At 41.1% G+C, this 16073-nt stretch overlaps 3 protein-coding genes across 5 annotated transcripts; all 3 read right to left on the bottom strand.

The window, feature by feature from the left end:
• Positions 1 to 81: 81 nt before the first annotated feature.
• On the bottom strand, positions 82 to 3387 carry pycr1a (pyrroline-5-carboxylate reductase 1a). Of its 3 annotated transcripts, XR_004199839.2 has the most exons (9): positions 3255 to 3387; positions 2909 to 2980; positions 2716 to 2786; positions 2429 to 2608; positions 1702 to 1923; positions 1483 to 1575; positions 1090 to 1253; positions 505 to 782; positions 82 to 353 (listed from the first exon to the last, which is right to left on the bottom strand). XR_004199839.2 is itself a non-coding variant. In XM_031746062.2 (8 exons), exons 2-8 carry the CDS (start codon positions 2973 to 2975, stop codon positions 611 to 613), a joined length of 969 nt encoding a protein of 322 aa, XP_031601922.1. In that variant the 5' UTR covers positions 2976 to 2980; positions 3255 to 3387; the 3' UTR covers positions 82 to 610. The 3 variants fall into 3 exon arrangements, 2 of the variants coding, with proteins under 2 accessions (XP_031601922.1, XP_031601923.1); XM_031746062.2 differs by having other exon boundaries at positions 82 to 782; XM_031746063.2 differs by lacking the exon at positions 3255 to 3387 and adding an exon at positions 3090 to 3246 and having other exon boundaries at positions 82 to 782.
• Positions 3388 to 4802: 1415 nt separating this feature from the next.
• On the bottom strand, positions 4803 to 6757 carry LOC116325180 (myeloid-associated differentiation marker-like protein 2). Its single transcript, XM_031745996.2, has one exon. It carries the CDS (start codon positions 5919 to 5921, stop codon positions 5010 to 5012), a length of 912 nt encoding a protein of 303 aa, XP_031601856.1. The 5' UTR covers positions 5922 to 6757; the 3' UTR covers positions 4803 to 5009.
• A 2008-nt stretch (positions 6758 to 8765) lies between these two features.
• Positions 8766 to 15852, bottom strand: notum1a (notum, palmitoleoyl-protein carboxylesterase a). The gene is made up of 11 exons (XM_031746027.2): positions 15280 to 15852; positions 12795 to 12847; positions 12576 to 12671; positions 12191 to 12251; positions 12055 to 12113; positions 11861 to 11963; positions 11558 to 11749; positions 11033 to 11130; positions 10786 to 10933; positions 10641 to 10688; positions 8766 to 10551 (listed from the first exon to the last, which is right to left on the bottom strand). The coding sequence occupies exons 1-11, from the start codon at positions 15606 to 15608 to the stop codon at positions 10248 to 10250; spliced, it is 1491 nt and encodes a 496-aa protein (XP_031601887.1). The 5' UTR covers positions 15609 to 15852; the 3' UTR covers positions 8766 to 10247.
• Positions 15853 to 16073: the final 221 nt, after the last annotated feature.

Here is a 16073-nt window from a genome sequence, read left to right as displayed (position 1 = left end):
TTTCTTATACTTCCTGTTGTGACTTAGAATCAGCACTGCTGGCACTGTGAGCACTGGCACAAATAAATCACAACCACAGAATTAGTTAAATATCCACATTTAATAATAAACTATTTTGAAAATACACTCATTTGGAGTACATAATATAGCATTTTATCAATATCTGTAGTATTGCAAGACATGATTTTGGTACACAGTACAATACAAGCTGCAATGGGATACCACCTCGAGGGAAAAAAAAAAAAAAAAAAAGTTGTGAAGTGAACCTCTTTGGCAGGAAACACGATCATCAGAAACAAGGTTTAGAAAGCCAGAGAAGAAACCGATAGGAGCATTTTTATTCCATGAGTCAACTAAAATACCAGGAACAGGGATATAAAAAAGAAGAAGAAAAAAAGCATTTCATGGTAACGGAAATGGAGATTTTCTTAGAAAAGGAAGTTATTATGGCTTGAAATCTTTTTCTTGTAAAGTCTCACCTCATATTTTAGGTGATTTACTTACTTAGGTCAACAACTACCCGGCAGTAGTGGTTGTAGCATATAGCCGGATCATCAGTGATATGACAAGTTGCATTCAAGTTTGCAGTTTCTCCACCTGGCAGGTTATTTTATTTCTTTTTGGTCCTGGAGCTGGTGCTGCTGTTGAACATACTGATCCCACGAGATGTGACTCCAACAGCGTCTGGAGTGACTCCCGGTTGCTGCAGCACTTTGTCCAGAGTTGTCTTCTTTATGGCAGCAGGGGAAATCTTCTCCTGGTCAGCCAAATACTGAAGTTCCCTTTTTTGAAATATAAAAAAATAGAAATGAAAGAAGATAAATATACAAGTTAGAATGGATAATACATATTAATCACAGCATAATAAATCAGTGTAGTAATAACTTCAACACTAGGTGATGTGTAACCAGAGAAGCCACAATTTAAAATGATTTGTACATACATAGCTCCATCTGCTGTCTGAATAATAAACTTTAAAATAAAAAGTCACCCTATGAGCAATTGAGTGAATTGTTTTTCTTTTGTGTCTTATGACAGGAACGACACAAATGTTTGTCTGTTTGTTGAACACCTCTCTCGCCAACCTACCTCGTCCTAACACAAGAAGCCTCCACGGCATTGATGAGCAGGCTGCGGAAGCCACCGCTCTCCATAACATGTAGGGCGTGGATCGTGGCGCCCCCTGGTGAACACACATTGTCCTTGAGCTGCCCAGGGTGCTGCTCCGAGTCTAACAGCATCCGAGCAGCCCCCTTTGAAGAAACACAAAGGAAGAGCCACTGAATGATCGCATAAAATACACCATGAACATTCAGACTGTGTCAAAAGCACAATGGGACAGGACAAGCTGCAGGTCACACATAATTGAACAGTATTCTTTTAAACTCAACTCATAGGCACTAGGGGTATATAGAAACACAGCAACATCAAACCAGGATCAAAACCTAAAAAAAGTATATACTCCATCTATAAGGGACATACCAGCAGTGCTTGGGCTCCGAGGCGTACAGCCAATCTCCTGTTCAGGCCCATTTTCACACCACCATCAGCAAGCGCATCTACAGCTGTGAAAGCCTGCAAGGTCACAATCATCAACGTTACTATGATGGAAAGAGGGCAACAAGCCGGAGGGCACATTTTTCACAAATGCTGCAGCAATGGCAGATTTGCAAAACACACTGATAGGTAGAACTGACTCACATAAGCAGGGCCGCTGCCGCTTAGGCCAGTCACTGCATCAATCAGGTCCTCTTCCACCTCGGTGCAGTAGCCGACACTGGCCATCAGCTGCTCCAGGAGCTTTCCATCCTCCACATCTGCATAGCTTCCTGTAGCATAGACAGTGGCCCCTTCACGGACTACCACTGGAGTGTTGGTCATGCAACGTATGACCTTTGGAGAAGTGCGATACTGCTGCAGCTTCTACAAAAAGGAGCAATGCGCTAATTCAGGGACTTAAATTGAAGGGATCATGAATGAAAGTACCAGTTTAAAGTTTCTTATAATGGATGGATACAGCAAGCAAAAACAGATCAGATGTATATATAGGCGATGTGAGCACTGAAAAATAAGAATGAATAGAGTTTATAAGACTTCAAGTTATGCGTCTAAACCCTCTCATAGTATATCTTAAGTGTGTTAAACTCATAATCATCTGGATTATGATTTGCATTACCGTAATGTTTTAAAAGTAGTACTATAATTAAGTGATCTAGTGTTTATACAAGCAGGGTACACACCAACTCCTCTACGATGTACCATACCATGTCACTACAAATACTAGTAGATAATTACTGTATTTACACCAATTGGCTTATTCAAACTAGTGTAACAAGCAGCTTGAATAGGAAGGGGGGGCTTAAATGTGTTCAGTTTTCAAGTTTCCCATAAAACACACAACATGTAAAGACGACGGGCTATGACTTGCCTTCTCTATGGAACTGATCGTGACACCTGCAGCACAGGACACAATAAGGTGACGGTCTTCGATATCTGGTCCAATCTCATCGAGGACAAAAGGAATGATGTGGGGCTTCACAGCCAGGAAGAGAACATCAGTCCTGCTCACTGTCTCCTTGTTGCTGGTAGTGAAATTTACACCCAATTTCTGTACAAATGGACTTCTTTTAGTAGTTCTTCAGACAGGTAAAATACATATTCATAATTACACAGAGTCACTAATGGAATGCAGCACTAATATAACAGACTACGCACCCGTAGTTGCTGCACTGTGGGGAGATCTGTGTCTGGAGAACTGGCTGTGATTTTGTGCGTGGCAATCACGCCTTGAAGAGGGGAAAAAATATCCAGAAATCATTTCGGTGCCTGATTGCAATCTACATACATCAAGAATATAAATGAAATGAAATTAATGCACATATGGTTAAAGGTATGTTTCGAAATTCACCTGCTGCCGTGAAGCCTCTCACCAGAGCGTGGGCCAGCTGGCCCGCTCCGATGAAACCCACGCTCATTCTGCCTGTAGGTACACAAAGTTTAAAACATTAAATTTAACGTTTTGTCTTACAAGTGACAGACGAACCGAGAAAGGATTAGCTGTGTGCCATTTTTACAGCTCCGACACGCACCGCAAACATAATCTTACTTCCGTATTATTCACTGAGGGAGGGCAAGGCGAATCCTGGACACATGATGGCAGCAGCCATAACGCTAACATTCATTACATTTATGAACAAACGGAAGAATCTCTAAGCTGACAGACAGACAGACCAATACCAGCTCATCATAAATACCTTAAATTACGACTCTGTCAACGTGGCCCAGGTGTTTAGCGCTGTAGCTTCTGCAACAGCGACCAGAAACGAATTTGATTGACGAGGCTTGCGAGCCAGTGAGCTTTCACCCTTAGCTTACGCGTAACATTTTCAACCAATCGCAGTGGCAGCAGCGTTAAATTTGAGGCGGGGTTTAAGTTGCATCAGGCTGTGCTGCTGAGAGGAAAAGCTGGTTAGGAGACGCAGGCGCTTTACTGGCGTCAACACCGGCGAAAAGCTTTGAAAGACATGTCGAGATGGAGGCGCTCAGACATAACATACATATTATGAGCAGATATAGTGCAGCATAGTTAACAGACTGATGTAAGTAGTAACTCCGAGTTAGGCGTTTCAGTTTTTTCTCTTAAGTTTCTTCATTATCCTGTCGATAAACCTGTTTATATCTGTTAGCTATTCAACACTAGCAGGTAGTTACTGTGCTCATTGTGGTTTTAATGATTAAAGTTGTGTCATACAGACAGGTCATATATTTATTGTCGAATAAAAGTGACTTACTGGCAGCCATTAGCAAGTGTTTTCTGTATTAACATGGTGAAATAACAGTAAACTACCTTATTTTAAGCATACAGTTTAACAGGGTACAGCATATTTGAGAACATTAACTTTAATTCGACAATAACGGTATGACTCGGAATTTGTGCCGATAACATAGAGGGGTTTTGTCGTGTTTTGTTTTTAAATAGAGTTATTTTGCCACGTGGTATATTAACATACAATAAAATAATGTTCATTTTTACCTTGTTTATTTTTACAGAGGGGTGGGTGGATCTTTCTGCATTTTATGAACAATCAACACATTGGAAAACCTTTATTTTTTAAAAAGAGAAAAAATGTTACATATTGGCGAATCCCAGTCTATGTTAAATTACCAAGTATAAAGAAAAAACATGAAATTGTACAAATAGTTTCACTGGTAGCAGCAAATTACCCTAGAACATGAAAAACACTGTGTATTTAAGTCCTACTTTATGCAAAGAAGTGAAGGAAGGCCAAACGAAAACATACACATTTTATTAAACACAGAGCTGAGTACAAACATGGGAAAAAGAATGTTAACACTCGTGCTTGTGGTCAACATGTAATGTATCAACAAAATAACAAATCGAATACTGCTGTCAAACATTTGCCTTCAAAAAAATTGACATTCAGTAAATTTTTAAAAAAGCCTTATAAACTTCAACATATGTGGGGAATATAATCTAAACTGGAAAAAAAAATACAGCAAAGTGGCTAGAAAGCCAAAACTATATTCTATGTTCAGTGCAAACTGTTGACCTAACAGATACTAAACATATCTAGGAAATATATTTCCACCCTGTTTATTGTTACATAAATACTATTAAATAAATTGCTAACCTCTGAAAGGTTGAATAACATAACATTGGTCTGACACTTCTTTAGGTCCAACCCAGATAAGATTGATGCCTGTATTAGAGAGATGGATGTATTTCCCAGAGTCGTCTGTGGACAGAGTTGCTGAGATTTTCTCCATGGTGCATGTTCTCTACGGTAGGAAGAAGTTCAGGACTAGATGAATACTGTAACATAAAAACTAGATAATACTGCTAATTTAAAAAAAAAAAAAAGTGTTATACACTGGCTACAAAACACCATGAAATGATGGATGTAGGCATTGAGTCTTTCACATAGACCTGGGTATGGAGAACAAACTGGATATGGCCTTGAACTTGTTGGTGGGTGTTGGTGGTGGTTTCAGACAGCAGAACTAGAGATAAAGCGAATCCTCTGGGAGTAAACAAGATCTACAAAATATAACACTAAGTTGACGTTAGTGAAGACGGCAACAACCAGCTTGCTATCCCATGGACATTCTCCTCGTGGGCAGTCCTCGGGACGAGTAGTGTTGCCATACTTCCTGTCGAAGCTGAAGATGGGCCAGATCAGTGAAGTACTGAGATAGAGGATCACAGCAAAGAAGGTGTAGATGACCACAAACCGATCAAATGGGAACCGCAGGGTAGAGGTCCTACCAGAAACCGTCAGTACGACGACTATCACAGTGACAGAGAAGCACAGGCTGTACACCACCACGCAGTACTGGCTGGCAATATATTTGTTGTACTCACTGTCATTAGCCAGGGCCCCAAAAATGATGCAGGCCACAAAACCTTGGACCACCTTAAGCAGACCAGACACAGTGGCCATGTATCCAACCACAGCCCCTGGTTTGGCTCGTGTTAAGAACACCTCAGTTGCGTAGGGGAAGCAGCAGACTGCGGAGCAGACTGTAACAGCAATGCGGTATATTTGGACTTCCCACTCCTCATCGGGAACCTCTGTCTGAAGGAAGTAAACGGGGTAGACCACAGAGGCAGTGATGTACATGAGTGTTGCCAGCATGGCAAAGGCCACAGTGAAGTTATCCCAGGAAATCGGCATACAAGTGTGAAGCCGTGTAATGTCCAAGGTGAAAACAACCAGTGTGACAGCAAAGCAGAAGCACCACACAAACATACAGAAGATTCCGTAATTGGCACTGTAGCCTGCGCTGTGGGACACAAGGGCCATTATGGTGCAGCCAAACAGTAGCTGGAACATTCGGGCTATTCCTAAAGGGGACAGCACAGCTTCTTTGTTGAGGTAATGTCCTCCTTGAGAATCCATGGTGCCTGTTGTCCCTCTAAAGCAGCTGTTCTTGCTGGTGAGATTCTTAATGTCCCGTTGCCCGTGTTGGTGTCCTTGCGGCCTCCTCTGTCTTTCTCGCGCAGACCTCACCCTTTTTTTGGTTTCCTGTTATAGATGGTCCTTAATTACAAATGTCTATAATTTCTTTCCTGACCTTGCTTTGTAATTACACCAGTGTGCTTAAGCTCAGGTTACATGTGCACATTGTTATGTAGAAGTTTGTTCAATAGCTTAAAATAAGAAAAGACTTTCAGTCAACTTTGATAAAAAGCTATCTTTTTGATAGGTTTGTTTCTTCTTGGTTGCACAAGTTTATAAAAAGAGTCTAATTTCTGTGCATAATAATAACAGTTGATTTCTAATGTTTTCAAAGTGTGTTTCATGTAATAATAATATGATCGTAGTCTTACTCAAAAGCTGCAGTGTATGTCCTTTGAAATCTTGGTTTTCTCTTGGTTGCCTGCTTGCTGGCTTCTTCCCTCACTACTTTTTCCAGTTTATCAAAAGATCAAAGTGAAGTAATGTCTTCTTCAGTCAGCCGTCTTTGAAAATTGATATCCAAAGATCAATCTTCCAGCAAAATCCCTCAGTGCCAAACAGGTGGACAAATTTGTTGTCCTGTCAGTCAACTTCAACTCCTCATGGACTCAGTCCTTATAAATTCTTCTCTTTTCTCTTTTTCTTCCCTAAACTGTCCACCAGAATCACTCAAACTGTCGGCTATGTCTCTTGCTCTTTGTCTTGCTGCTTTCTGTCTTCTCTTGCCTCTCAGACTTGATCTCCCACTCTTTCTTATTCACGCAAGCACACCCTGCTCCTCCTGTCTCTGTCACTGTGCACTCGGTGGATTGCTAGCGGTGGTTGTTTAAATGAAAGTTTGTGCCGAGCCCAGAGTTACAGGCCTCGCCAGCGCTATAAATAGGGGGTCTATATTCCACAGAGGGGTGGGAGGCTGCATGTGGCAGGCAGTTTGGGAGTCTTATTTCTAGGGAGCACCCAGAGTGGCTGAGTCAGAGCTCCCACAGTCAGAAACTGGCATTTACACACTGTGTAATGACAGGGAGGAGGGCTAAGACTCCCATTAGAGGCATAAATTACACACAGGTTCAGAGGGATGATTATACACAAGCGATGGCAGATTTGACCTATGCATATGAAAGGGAGGTAGAAATGAAGTGGCAATTACTTAAAATATTTTAACCTTCTTATATAAGTATCCTCGTTTTTTAAAATTTAAACATTGCAAGGATATTCTTACATAAAATCACTATTAAAAAAAACAATTTTAGAAATGTATATGCATGTATATGCATTTCTTTAATTAGAATATTGCAAACTTAAATACTCATAACTGCTTACTGCATACATAACTGCAAACTACTTATAAAATGAGTTATTTTCAGTTTCAAGTTCAAAGCAGCATTTATTTTTCTCACAGGGCTAAGAACAATAATACTTAAAAAACCAACCAAACAAACCCATCTCTGGGTTATCAGCACAAATTTCAAATTAAAGTTCTTTACTGGCAGCAGCTACTATGTATTTCTGTATTAATACAGTAAAGCTACTAAATTTTTAGCAGTAATGTAAAACAGTAAAACAAAAAGCATCATCCATCCATCCATTCGCTTCCGCTTATCCTTTTCAGGGTCGCGGGGGGCGCTGGAGCCTATCCCAGCTGTCATAGGGCGAGAGGCGGGGTACACCCAGGAGAGGTCACCAGTCTGTCGCAGGGCCAACACACAGGGACAGACAACCATTGACTCTCACATTCACTCGCACATTCACACCTAGTGACAATTTGGATTATCCAATTAACCTATCCCCACAAGCTATCCCCAAAAGCATCATTATTATGCTTTTTTTTTTATCAATAAACTTTCTAAAGTACAGTATTATTTTTTGCAATAGTGCATATTAACTCCTGTACAATAATGTTCATTTTTACATATCTACTTTAAAACCTACATGTGTTACTGTGTTTGTGAATATATTATTTAACGTGTTATTTAATTGTCAAATTTTTAGGATGTGAGTTATACAGAGTTTTCTGTTGGTCTTCATTCTGAAAGATCAAAGCGGTATGCCTTTCTAAGATTGCTAACTTTAATTACTTCCAGTAGGGTGTGAATTTATTTTTCTCAAAATAAGTTTTTGGTCTGTGATGGACGTGCCATGGGAGGACAAGTTGGGGTTATTCTGAGGAAGGTTTTTATGCTTAAATAATTTGGAGAGAACATTTAGATGCTGATAAGCATGTGTAAAGATAGCTGTGGCTCAGGAGCAAAAGTGAATTAGTGGTTTGATGCCCAGGTTGTCCTGCCCATGAACTGCTGAACTGTAAGTAAGGCACCAGTCTACTCCTGATGTTTAGGTCAGGCCCTTGCGTGGTAGATACCATCACACTGTGAGTGTATGTGTGAACAAAAGCTAAATTGTGATGTGTGCAGCGCAGGTAGCATAAACACACTGCACTAGGCTCAAATACACAGCAGGATAAGAGCCACATGGTGCAGAGTTTATGATGATATACTTTTGCATCATTTGCACAACTTTTATTCAGGTATCTTAAAAGAGACTTGGTTAGCTTGTAGAACCTTTTGGTCTGCAGAACTTATAATGAAAGGGTTATTTTCTTTTTTATCCACCAGATCACTTCACTTACTCTAAAACATTTCTCTTATTTTAGGTGATAACCACATTTCTTGAAGGTGATCAGTCGCTGACTTTAGGAATAGTTTAGTATAGTAATGCCACATCTTCTACACATTAATAATACCGTTTTAGTAGGCCTTATAGAAGTAATAATCACAAGACTGCAGAAAATATTTATCTTGTAGTATATTATGTTATGTGTCTTTTCTTCTGGTCTGATACAAAGACATGCAGTCAACACAAAGAGAAAAACAGCAATGTATTTACAATTTACAAAGAATCACTTCTCTGTGAAAATAGCACTTATAAATATGATTTACATAACAAAATAAATATGTAAATTACCAATGTAGCTTGAGTTTTTTTTCCTGTTAAAAAATATGTTACAGAATAAAATTACAATTAGTAATACTTTTCCTTTTCTGGTGTGATGCGAAATAGAGGCCCTTTAAAAACATCATTTATAAAGACATCATTACATACAACATTGTCATTATATTATAAAGTGATCTCTATGAGAAAATAATAAGAAGGGAGTTACAATAGCGAACACTTGAAAGAGCCTATACATATACTCAAAAAATACAATACACAATATTTGTCTCCCTTTAAATGTTCATTGCATTGATTTGAGGATTGCTGATCTACTGAGGTGACCTAACATGAGTGTTTGAACAGTCTTGTCATGATGATGCGGCCTGTGCATAAGAGGTATAGCTTAGATGTGATGGCACTGTGGTTTTTGTATAACTATGTATAGACATTAAACTGATTCCAGATCCACTTTAGCACCACAGTTAGGGTTGTAAAACGACTAAAGGGGACATTCTGACATCTTAAAATATACCAGTTTGGTGTAGACGCTATCAAGGGCGAGAGTTACAGCTATAGGAACATTATGTCTTATTGCATTACTTTCATTAGCAGGAATAACACATGGTTTGTGCCTGTTTAGTTCAAACAGGGTAATTCTAACTGACAGTCTTTTGCTATGAGTTTATTAGAGCATCAGTGTCAGTTGTCTTTCTCCCGCTATTGTTTATGCTTTTATTTTTTTAGAGGTAAATTAAAAAAATATCTCCTTTCTGATTCAGCACTTAGCGCACTTATCATATTTTCCTGTATCTGCCTTGGTGTCAGTTATTTTTGCGATGAGAGTTCCAATTACAGAAAAATGCTAGGGCCCAATTGCACTGATAACAGTCTCATAATGGCTACTTAACAAAAACAGCATCCCTATGTCACTGTGGCAATGACTAAATTTAAACTATATGGAAGGACAAACATAAAAACAAAACATCAGTGAGCATCCTTAAAACTGGATTACATTCATGATATTTTCTTTTACAAAGCAAAATATAATTTAAATGGTGAGTCGCAAAGAGTTGTGCCTTGTCATTGTGGTATGTTGCCACAGTACTTGTCACCAGATGGGAGAAAAGGGATTGTGGGACAAGGTCAAAGTCCCTGCACTGACTGAGGTTTGGAGTAAAGTAAACAGGAGGTCAGAGGAAATTCATTATAGGTAGAATGGGTTGTGAAGATGGAGGGGTAGTTGGAGGTATCAGGCTTGGAAGACTGGCCAGAGAGACCAGCCAGCCAACTCTGCTTAGTTTAGCGTTGAGATAATGCCTGTTTGTTTGTGTCCCTTTAGCTGCCGCTGCTGAGCATGCCCAGTAGCTTGCTGGGGTCCATTCCCTGCTGCTGGGCCATCTTCTGCACATCAAAGCCCATATGCATGAGGAACTGAATGACATTCATCTCCTGCCCTGTGAACTGATCTCGGATGGTGGGGCAGGTGGGGTTGCAGTGTGGCCACGGGCAGCTGTCAATCAAATGCACAGGACAGCCTTTAGGCGGAGCCTTGTTGTTCCTGTTGTCATGGAGGCTGCGGTCCCAGCAGTGCAGCGCTCTGGGCAAGGAAGTGCCTTTAACCTGCACATCAATCCAATAGCTAGAACACAACACAAGAGGGCGCTGTCAGCACACAGGTAGAAAATCGTACAGCGAGGAAGAGGCCTTTTGAAAATGAATAATACCCACTTTCTGGTGATAACTTCATGCGATAAACATGCTGGAGCAAACATAGCCCTAAAGAAAAAACAACAGAAAAAAACAGTAATCAGTAAAAGTCTTTGCAATAATTCTTTGTAAATTTTCCACCTGAAATCCAGATGCATGGCCTTACGGGACATCTTTGAGTGTGTTCCTCAGCTCAGTGCCCAAGTTTTGGATGTAGCGCCACTGGCCCTCCTGCACAGGCTGACCTGTCAGCTGAATGTTGTCCACTGTCAACTGAGCCTCATCAAACAGCCACTGGACCACAAAGACAGGGCCTGCTCAGGGAAAATGAAAAAATCAGCCAGACAATTTGATTATGTGTAGATCACATCACAATGCACATTTAGTTGTATCCACATAGATCATAAACCCACTTTTTATAGACGGGAAGACTCTGTATCCAAAAAAGCAGTTCCACTCTTCTCCTTCATGGGCTTGTTTGCACCGCTCTGGTACCATCCCTCCCCAGTACCTAACAGAAACATACACAGATAGGATATGATGGGTAAAGTAGCAACCTGGTGATCTCAGTTTAATGTCTAGACTTAATGCTTTTCTTTTTAATAATGCTTGTAGTTAAACGCACGAGGTGACACTGAAATATTCCTTAGTTCGGCTGCTTGAGGCTCAGACTGCTTGGGCTCGTGCATGATGTGCTTTTTCACTCCCGGTGCCTTTATATGCGACTTATCCATGTCATCGTCTCTCTCCTAGAGATTGTGCTTTGTCGCATTTTTTGTTTGTTCCCCCCAGCCAGCCACAGCAGCCAGCCACAGCCAGCAGTGCTTGCTATTATTGTCTTATTGTTGGGACTTCTATCTATAATTTCATAGGAATCTGTATCTTGAGATAAATATTGGTATGAAATAAATAAAACTAAACTGAAAGAAATCCCATACTTGATGCCTCTCTTGATGGTCTCAGTGGGGGCACAGCTGGTAGTGTCCACACAGTCAGTGCAGTGGTACTGCTTATTGTCCAGGAACCAGCCAGAATCAGAAAGGCCTCGCACTTGTATCGCAGTGTGGCCCAGTCCCTCCAGCAGCTCTGCCACGCGGTCAACATTCAGAAGAACGCCGGTACCGCCCGCACTACACACAAAAACATTATATATTTTCATCAGTACACATACATCAGTAAGAATGAGGTGCAGAAGCTTTTCAATATAAAACCCCGGGCAAAAGGTTTACACGTGAACACACCTGCTTCCTGCTAAGAGGAGGACTTTGGCATTTTCCAGACCTTTTTTCAGCAGGTCCTTCACAACCTCCTGAATAATGAGTGAGCCCATGAAGGCATAACCACCTGTGTACAACAGAGAGACAAGGAAACTAAACAACTCTTCTTTCAGGGCAAAAACATGTCAAGATTTTGAGACTTTAGTGGTGTCTCTTACTTTGATCTGTTTTGGCTGTAGCACCACTCCAAACATCACTGGAGCAGTAGGGCACAAACCTACACAACAAACGTAACATTTAAAATGCCACTTGTGATTAAAAATTGGGCATCAATGAGCGCAAAGGGCAACTTACACCATGTTGGCGTTCCACCAGTGAGGGTTTTCCTCAGGGAGTGGAGACAGGATCCCTGTGCCTGCAGAGACAGACCGACGTGTATCATTAGCCATTCTGGCTCCCTGAGACACATCCTCTTCTTACTCATCATCATTACCACATGGATTACAGTTATTACAGTGCAACAAGGGAGAGAGAGGCGTCTCTCTTCCTTTAGTGGTGGGCGCCAGGTAGCCCTACACCGTAGCAACATTATGACCGGGTGTCAGTTTCAATAACACTGTAAATGAGCACAGATGCATCCCATCCTTTTAATTGCTGAGGCATTAAAAGCAGGTATGCTTTTCACCTTGTGGTCAGGAGCCACGGGTGGAGTAACAGTGGGGCTGATGGAAAGGCTCACCTGTTTTAGTCTGGGGCCACTTGGAGGAGCTCATTAACCTTCTCATGGTCTCATATCGGCTATCACAGTTTTCCTTGTTGAAGCAGTACCAGCCACCTGCATGCATATATACCAATAAAAAAACAGAGGAACGATCATTTCACATGTGATTTTTTTGGTATAATTGGACGTGAAATGAGAAGTGTGTTGAGGTGAATCAGTTTAGTCCAAAATACCAACCTTCTAAAAATATCAACCACCGTCTGCTGCCTCGAGATTCTTTTAGGTAGTACCTACAAGAACCAAAGAATGAAGTAAAAAAAACAAACTGAGCACACGATAATAGGCATGGCTGAGTTTAAACAATGTGTGTATATGATTCTAAATTCCTCAAGTTTTGTTTTACGCTGCCTGCATGAACGTCTTGGCCCACAGGTTTGAGACTTTCTTATGGAGAAAGAAATAGACACTGAAAGATAATGTGGCCATTGTTTCTACATCAGTGCTTGCACCCAAGCGTAAAATACACACATCGCATCATCAGTAATACAAACAAGGATGCCCCGAACTTGATGCTAATCTCAAAAAGGTGCCACGGATGAAAGCAATGATGCTGTGTGTACACGCTGTACTTCAAACACTGATACAGTGATCGAAAAGGAGATAAACATCATCCTCTCCCATATCCTGGTTCCACTGTAGATTCCAGTAGATGGTATTTTTCCATAATAAGCAACGTACCATCATCTCTTCAATCTGAGCACAATGTCATAAAACGTGGATAAAACCAAGGCTGCCATCCAAAGTAATGGCATGATAGGAAGTAAAACTCTTTTGCTCAGGTGCAGTAGGTGCCAACAAACCCGCATAAGTCCAATTTAACTCCCTTAGAATGCACTTAGACACTGACTCTGAGCTATAGCTGCTCTAAGATTGTAAGAAACCTATCTTGGAATATCGGAGATATCTGCTGTCAGTCCAGAAGAGGGCAATGCACCCATGCTTTAGGGTGCAGTCCTAACCAAAACATCCTCATCTTTTATTCAACAAAAAACACAGAAACATAAGGAAAATTAAATATTTTGGGTGTGTAAAGTAGCATTTGCTGCAGAAACAAGAGGCTTCTGAATGTGCTTCTGTGATGTTGATGCCTTTTTTCCCCCCATTTCACTGAATATCTGCTTTATTTTACCAGTGACTCAACTCAAAAGATTGCCAAACACAATTCAGTGACTTTAAGGCAAACAGACTTGGCTGAAGCTCTGAGCCTATAACTCAGACACTGAATCACACTTTGGCTGCGCTTAATGTTTTAACTATTATTATTCAGTGATGTAGGCAGCTCACTCTTATTTCCATCAAACATACTAAAGCCAGAATTGACAAGCTGAACAAACAAATGAGAGCTGTTGTGTCAATCCACCTATTTAAACAAGTTTCCAAGAGCTGAAAAACCCTCTCACCTCCTAGTAACTTGCTCTAGTAACTTTTTTTTTCCCTTTTACGTTACATACTTATGAATATCCGTGTAACTGTAACAATAGATGGATTAGCATCCCAGCTGATAACAGCCACAGTGAATGAAAGGCATTGTGCCTGTAACTGTTCCCTGCGTGCGCTCCTCCCCAAGCTTTACAGAGCCAGGAGCCGCGGTGTAACGCACAGCTCCCTCTGCTCAGTCACATATATCACAAACACGTTTCAGTCACCAACGTCCTCTCTGATCAGTTCCCATGCACTGCGGCAAACAAACCAGAACGACAACCAAATTATTCACGACTACACAACATGCTTTACAGCAGTGAATAATGAGTATGCGTGTAGTTGTGTATAACGTTTCAGCATTCTCTTGTGATGCAGCATAATGTGCGGACAGACATGAGACATTACACCTTCTACAGCTATACACCGATCTGTGCCGCTGACCTTTAACCCACAATTTGTCTTCTTGTAACTACATTGAAAACAGAGTCTGTATGCCTTTTGTATTTCAGAGTAGGAGGGACTAAATTTGGCGTTTACTGTTTTAGCAGCACGATTTATTCCTCTTTAGTAGAGTTGTTGTTGTTTTTTTCACAATGAATTTTTTGCTTCACAATATTATTAACAATAGAAACCATTGAAAAAAAATCTAATCTAACCTTCTATAAAAATGTAGTTAAAAATCTACTGTATTTTTATGGATATTTTACAGCATCCACCCTGAAAGTCGAACAGGTCAACCATCCGAGTACTCATCAGAGAAAGACGGACAGAGATGGGCGGGGGTCTAAAAAGTTAAATCGAAACTCTGCAGCGCAAAACCTGCATTCTAATTTGGAGCAAAGGAAATGAAGCATAGGCCATGTGGCTCTCCGCATATTTCACGCTTCACTGACGCAAAGCAGCTGTCTATCTTTTACTCTGACTGAGGCATCAGGACATGTTTTTGCCATTTATTCTTTTTTTATTTGTATATATTTTTAATATGTTTAAAAAACATTTATATGGTTCTTGATCGAAAATGAAAATAAAATGCGCGATTCAGCACTCCAAATACTGAGAAAATCAACGGAGATGGACTTTCTCCTCAGGCCAGATACATGTGGGTTACTTTAATGACCAGCAGGACGGATGAGTCCTGCTGAAGCACTCTTGAGGCAAAATAACAGCTCCTACTAGCCCAGCTGGCCTCTTTTTGACTTGACAGTAACCTCATACATGTTTACGGTCAGTTGTTACGTACCCCGCAGGACTGCCGTCGTTGCAGGTGACTGATGTGTTCTCCAAAAAGTTCAGCCTCATGTCGTAGTCAAGCTTTTGCGCCGAACAGGGGTAAAGGGACTGCGCAAGGTTCTTCACTTGTGTCATGAAGTTATCCATGTTCTCTTCCACCGCGGTGAAATCCAGAGGGAAGCTCTCGGTGGTATCACCCCGGTCTGCCCGGTATGTGGGAGGAGGCGGTGAGCGTCGCGGTTGTGGGTTGCGGCCACCCCGAAACCTCCGTGCGCAAAGAGCTCCGGACTGCATCAGTACCAGCAGCAGCACTGATGAAACCACTCTGATCAGTGTCATCTTTTTGACGTCCTTTCTCCAAATTCTCAGTTAAAAAAAACAAAAACAAAAAAACAACACTTGTCAGCTTCCAAAAGAGACAACTTAAATGTCAGGTAAAATCAAAAGTCCTCTGAGACCACTTGTAGTCACCCGCTGAAATATCTGGAAATACTTTCAGGCTTAATTTTTGTTTTCTTTCACGAGTGCGCCTACAACTCTTTCCTCGTCTGTCTGGTACAACTTAAGCCCTTCTGGACCAAGCACACAAGCTTGAACGACAACACTGGTGCCATGCGCTTGTTTTTTATTCAAACTTTCCCCCCTTGTGTGACCGTCCAGCCAATCACAGGAGCGGGGCAGGACTCAGGGCATGATCAAGCCTGGCAGACTACCCCCCTTAATTTATAGAGGGAAAAAAAATATCCATGCGTTGGTTCTTTTGATCTGCAATGTTTTATTTGATGTGGTGGCTTTTATTGGCCT

The sequence above is a fragment of the Oreochromis aureus genome, linkage group 4, assembly GCF_013358895.1.
Source record: "Oreochromis aureus strain Israel breed Guangdong linkage group 4, ZZ_aureus, whole genome shotgun sequence".
NCBI classification, from domain to species: Eukaryota; Metazoa; Chordata; class Actinopteri; order Cichliformes; family Cichlidae; genus Oreochromis; species Oreochromis aureus.
Note: the sequence above shows the minus strand (reverse complement) of the source record. Positions and strands in the feature narration are given on the sequence as shown.